At 40.6% G+C, this 4,672-nt stretch overlaps 1 protein-coding gene across 1 annotated transcript in view; it reads right to left on the reverse strand.

Moving 5' to 3' along the window:
- The window catches only part of Fgfr2 (fibroblast growth factor receptor 2), a gene marked incomplete in the record, with an annotated part of 105,811 nt that overhangs the window by 13,561 nt on the left and 87,578 nt on the right, over positions 1-4,672 (reverse strand). Inside the window, 1 exon segment of the mRNA XM_005412181.2 lies at positions 3,394-3,584. Within this exon segment, the coding sequence (XP_005412238.2) occupies positions 3,394-3,584 (191 nt within the window).

A 4,672-nucleotide genomic window follows, 5' to 3' on the forward strand; every position in this document is an offset into this window, starting at 1 on the left:
AAACAAACAAACAAACAAACAAAAAACACATAAACAAATGAAACAAAATAGAGAACACAGAAACAAATCCAGGCAACTACAGCTGTCTCATCTTGGACAAAGAAGTTGAAAATAATATACTAGAGAACAGCTTATTGAATAATGGAACTAAAAAAATTGGACATACACTTGTAGAAGATTGAAACTAGATACCTATCTTTCACCACGTACAAAAAATCAATCCAAAATGGATCAAAGACCTAGATTTAAGGCCTGAATCTTTGGAACTGCCAGAAGAAGACACAGGGGATACACTTGAAGCCAAAGACATAGGCAAAGACTTCCTGAATAGGATTCCAATAGCACAGGAAATAACAGCAAGACTCAACGAGTGAGATTACATCAATTTAAAGTTTCTGCACAGCAAGAGAAACAGCTAGCAGGGTGAAGAGACAGCATACAGAATGGGAGAAAGTCTTTGCTATCTACTTTTCTAACAGAGGAGTAATATCTAGAATATACAAAGAGCTCAAAAAGCTCAATACCAAAAAATCAAAGTGCCCATTCAGCAAATTGGTAAATGAATTGAACAGACACTCCTCAAAAGAAGTAGAAATGGTCAATAACTACATGAAAAAATATTCAACATCTTTAGCCCCTGGAGAAATGCAAATGAAACCTTGCTGAGATTCCATCTCACCCAAGTAAAAACAGCTATCGTCAACCATATAAAAAACAACAAATACTGGCAAGGAAGTAGGGAAAAAGAAACCCTTCTACACTGCTGGTAGGAATGTAAATTAGTACAGTCACTATGAAACTAGTGCAGGTGGTGCACACCTATAATCCTAGCACTGTGGGAGGCTGAGACAGAGGGATTTTAAATTCAAGTTCCACTTGGCAATTTAGTGAGATTGTCTCAAAAAAAGAGGGACATGAGCCGGGTGTGATGGTGCATGGCCCATAAACCCACACTCCTGCTGAAGCTGGAGGATCATTGCAAGTTTGAGGCCAGCCTGGACTACAAAGTGAGCTCAAGGCCAACATGAACTGCATAGCGAGACCCTGTCTCAAAAAGACAAAAAAATAAAAATAAAAATAAAAAATAAATAAAACGGGTGTGGATGTAGCTTGGTGTAAAGGACCTGGGTTCAATCGCTAGTGCTTCAAAAAACAAACAAACAAAAAACAAACTCAGAGAGACAAATATCACATGTTCTCCCTAACATGTGAAATCTAAAAAATTGACAGGAAATTAGATGGGAGATTATTAGACAAGAGAAAGGGAACAAGGGATAGAAGGTAGCAGATGTAAAGGAAGTTATGGATATAATTGAAATATACAGTTACAGTACACATTAAACCCAATATTTTATAAAATAGGCATTAATAATAAAAGGAAAGTAACAAGAAGTACTTCAAAATATTTCATAAATGGTGAAATAGTGTAATTTCTACCCATGTTTAGTGTAACAGCTACCCACGTTTGCTTATTATACATTCTTGCTCACACTTTCTCTGCATATTCAGCTTTTACACACACACATACACACACACACACTCACTCAACACCACTTTCTATGGCTGAAGTCTTTAAAAATGAGTTGCAGATATCACTGATATTTCACATCTAAATTCACATTTAGATGGTTGAGCCACCCTGGTCTGAAAATCCAAAATACACAATATGTTATGCACTGACCTTGTGGCACAAGTGGAAAATTCCACCCACAACATATAAAAAAATATTTTATAAAGGTATCTTCAGACGATGTGTATAACGTGTGTATATAACACAGGAATTTTCGCGTTTCAATTTCGGTCCTATCTTGGTATGCCCCAGTAAGTACATGCAAATATTCCAAACTCCAAAAAGTCTGAAACCACAAATACTGCTGGCCTCAGGAATTTTGGATAAGGGATACTCTACCTGGATCTACCACCTTATAATACCATTGACACCCTCCTCTGAATCTAACTTTGATATAGTAACGTCATCTAAGATGTAGTGCATCATCACCTCTGTTTGTGCAAAATGAACTCTGTAAAAGCTGGGCCCCCACAGCCCACTCCAGGATCACACTTGTACAGTTGGACTATTGTCTCCTTAGCCCCTTTTAATCTGAAAGACGCTCCCTAGCATTTTTTATCTTCCATGACACTGACACTTTGAAATGATATCCTACCCAATGTCTCATATTCTAGATCTGGTTGTTTTCTGATGCCACAGACTTTCTGACTGACAAATACCATGCACCCATGTATATGCAGGTGCACACCTACACACACATGATCAAAGAACTCAAAACTATTCAACTGTTTTAATTATGTTCTTAAAACCTATGATATGCTGGGAGATTTTATTAGGGTAGGGGACGGTAGGGGCTAGGAAAGTCCTAAACTCTGGACTCTCTAAAAATGTTTCTTTTTAAAAAAAAACTTAAGAAAAAAAAAAAGCCAGACCGCGTGACAGCTGTGGGCCATGATCCTACATGACAGAGAGCAAGCCTAAGGCGTGGCTAGCCCCGAGTCCCCTCTGCCCTTCAAGATCTGCCAGGAGCTACCTTGCTCACTCATGTGACTAGAAAGGACCCTGGGGAGATCCAGGTGTGCGGCCCTTCAAGCAGCCCAGGCCCGCAGGAGACATGGTCTACCTCCGCCGGAGGACTTCACCTTTTTGGGGACCTGGGCAATTCCTGATGTTGCATCAAGTTCTCCTGCAGGTAGTAGCTGAGCTCCCTTTACCCACGAAGGCTGTTCTGCACCCCATCCTGAGTGCGGGTACTAAAGGTATTGGGGTCCTCCAAAATGTCCTGAGGATTCTGGGCACCTGACTAAATGCTTCTAGAATAACTTGAATATTTTAAGTTCCACTGTAAGCGGCATGCTCGGAATGCTGGCAATTCACCTCAGGGGACCTGGCCAATTCTGACTACAAGGTTCATGCACCAAAGAGACAAAAATATAGTCACATATTGAGGACTCAAGGTTGCTAAAATAACCCCCTCACTTGATCTTTATTCTTAGAATATTTCACGCCTTATCAAACTCAAAATCCTAAACACAACACCCAAATTCTATATCCCCAACTTCAATAAGCACAAAGAAAATGAAGCCAAAGCAAATCAGAAGTAAACACCCAAACCGGTCAAATTCCCAAGAGCATCAAAACAGCCGTGTCTCAAGAGACATCTCTCTTGCTCATCTCTGTAGTGTTGTTACGAGTTTATGAGGCTGCTCTGGCCTCTAAAGAGTTCTTTAAACTCAAACGTAAATAACGCCATAAATATTTTCCAGTTTGCACAAGACATGCAAGGGCTTGATTTAGCAAACAAGCATGTTCAAACTGCCCGGTTTCTTCAAAGATACTTTTAATTGGATTCCACCCAACGAAGCAGAATGTGAAGGACTCACTTTTTGGGAAGCCAAGTATTCCATGCCTCTGGCCAGCTGGTAGGTGCACGACACCAAGTCCTTGAAGGTCATCTGTTCCTCAGGAACACGGTTAATATCATAGGAGTATTCCATGCCTGGAGGCCTCCGAGCACGGAGGTATTCCCGGAGGTTGCCTTTGGAGGCGTATTCAACTATGACATAGAGGGGCCCTGCGGACAGAGAGGAGAAGCTCCCTGAAGCAGCCGATCTGGACTGCCCCTGGGCAACTCAGCAAAGGGTTTTTAGTGTCTATATCTCACTGTGGGGGTTTTTGTTGTTTTTGTTGTGCTGAAGATCAAAGCCAAGGCCTTAAGCATACTAGGCAAAGGCTATCCCTCTGAGCTACAGCTATAGTTTTATTTTTTTTCTTGGTTTTATTATGCAGAAACACACACATAAAAATTGAACACCTGCAGTCTAATCTTTCCAAAATGATAATCTACCTCCGGTCGTGATGGCCTTAAAAGGCTTTAAGAAGTAAAGATATAGAGGCAGTACCCTCCACCATCACTCCTGTTCTCTCTCCAGTGCCCTCCTGGAGAGCAACTGCTGTCATATTTGCTCCCTCCAATTCATTTTAAGTGTTCTACCTACATATATGCACCATTCAGAACATATTATTTTAATCAGATAAATGAATAATAAAGATAGAGCTTTGCAGTATTTCCCCTTACATATTATCTCTGTGGAAGCAAGATGGGCGGATTAAAAACAAGTTTATCACACTATTTATCCATTTCTCTTATACTCATGAAAAGTAGGTGGCTTCTAGGTTTCTGCCATAACAGTGGGCAAAGAACACTGCTGTACATGTTTCCTGCTTCGTACGTGCTACATAATCTCATCACGGTATAGCCTGGGTTGATAAACTAGCGCCCACTGCCTATTTGGGTCGTTAAATGTTATTGGCATACAGCCAATCCATTCATGTCTGTCATGTCTAAAGCTACTACTGCCTTGGTAAAAAGGCACCAACCAAAAGTTGCAACAGAAACCTTATATAAGGTTCACAAATGTCTAAAATATCTATAACTGCTCCTCACAGAAAAGGGTTGTCAATTCCTGCACAGACCTGAAGAAGAAATGGCTAAGTCAGACATGGGCATTTTCAAGTTTATTAACTGCCAAATTGACCTCAAAGTGCCAGGAAGTGTTCAATGAAGGCAGCCATTCTGTATCCCTCAGCCACCCCACAGGAAGTGGGCTCCTGCATACCACTTTCTCTCTTTGAAGCTACTCTTTTTTTTTTTTTTTTTTT

The sequence above is a fragment of the Chinchilla lanigera genome, unplaced genomic scaffold, assembly GCF_000276665.1.
Source record: "Chinchilla lanigera isolate Chin_1 unplaced genomic scaffold, ChiLan1.0 scaffold00150, whole genome shotgun sequence".
Classification (NCBI taxonomy): domain Eukaryota; kingdom Metazoa; phylum Chordata; class Mammalia; order Rodentia; family Chinchillidae; genus Chinchilla; species Chinchilla lanigera.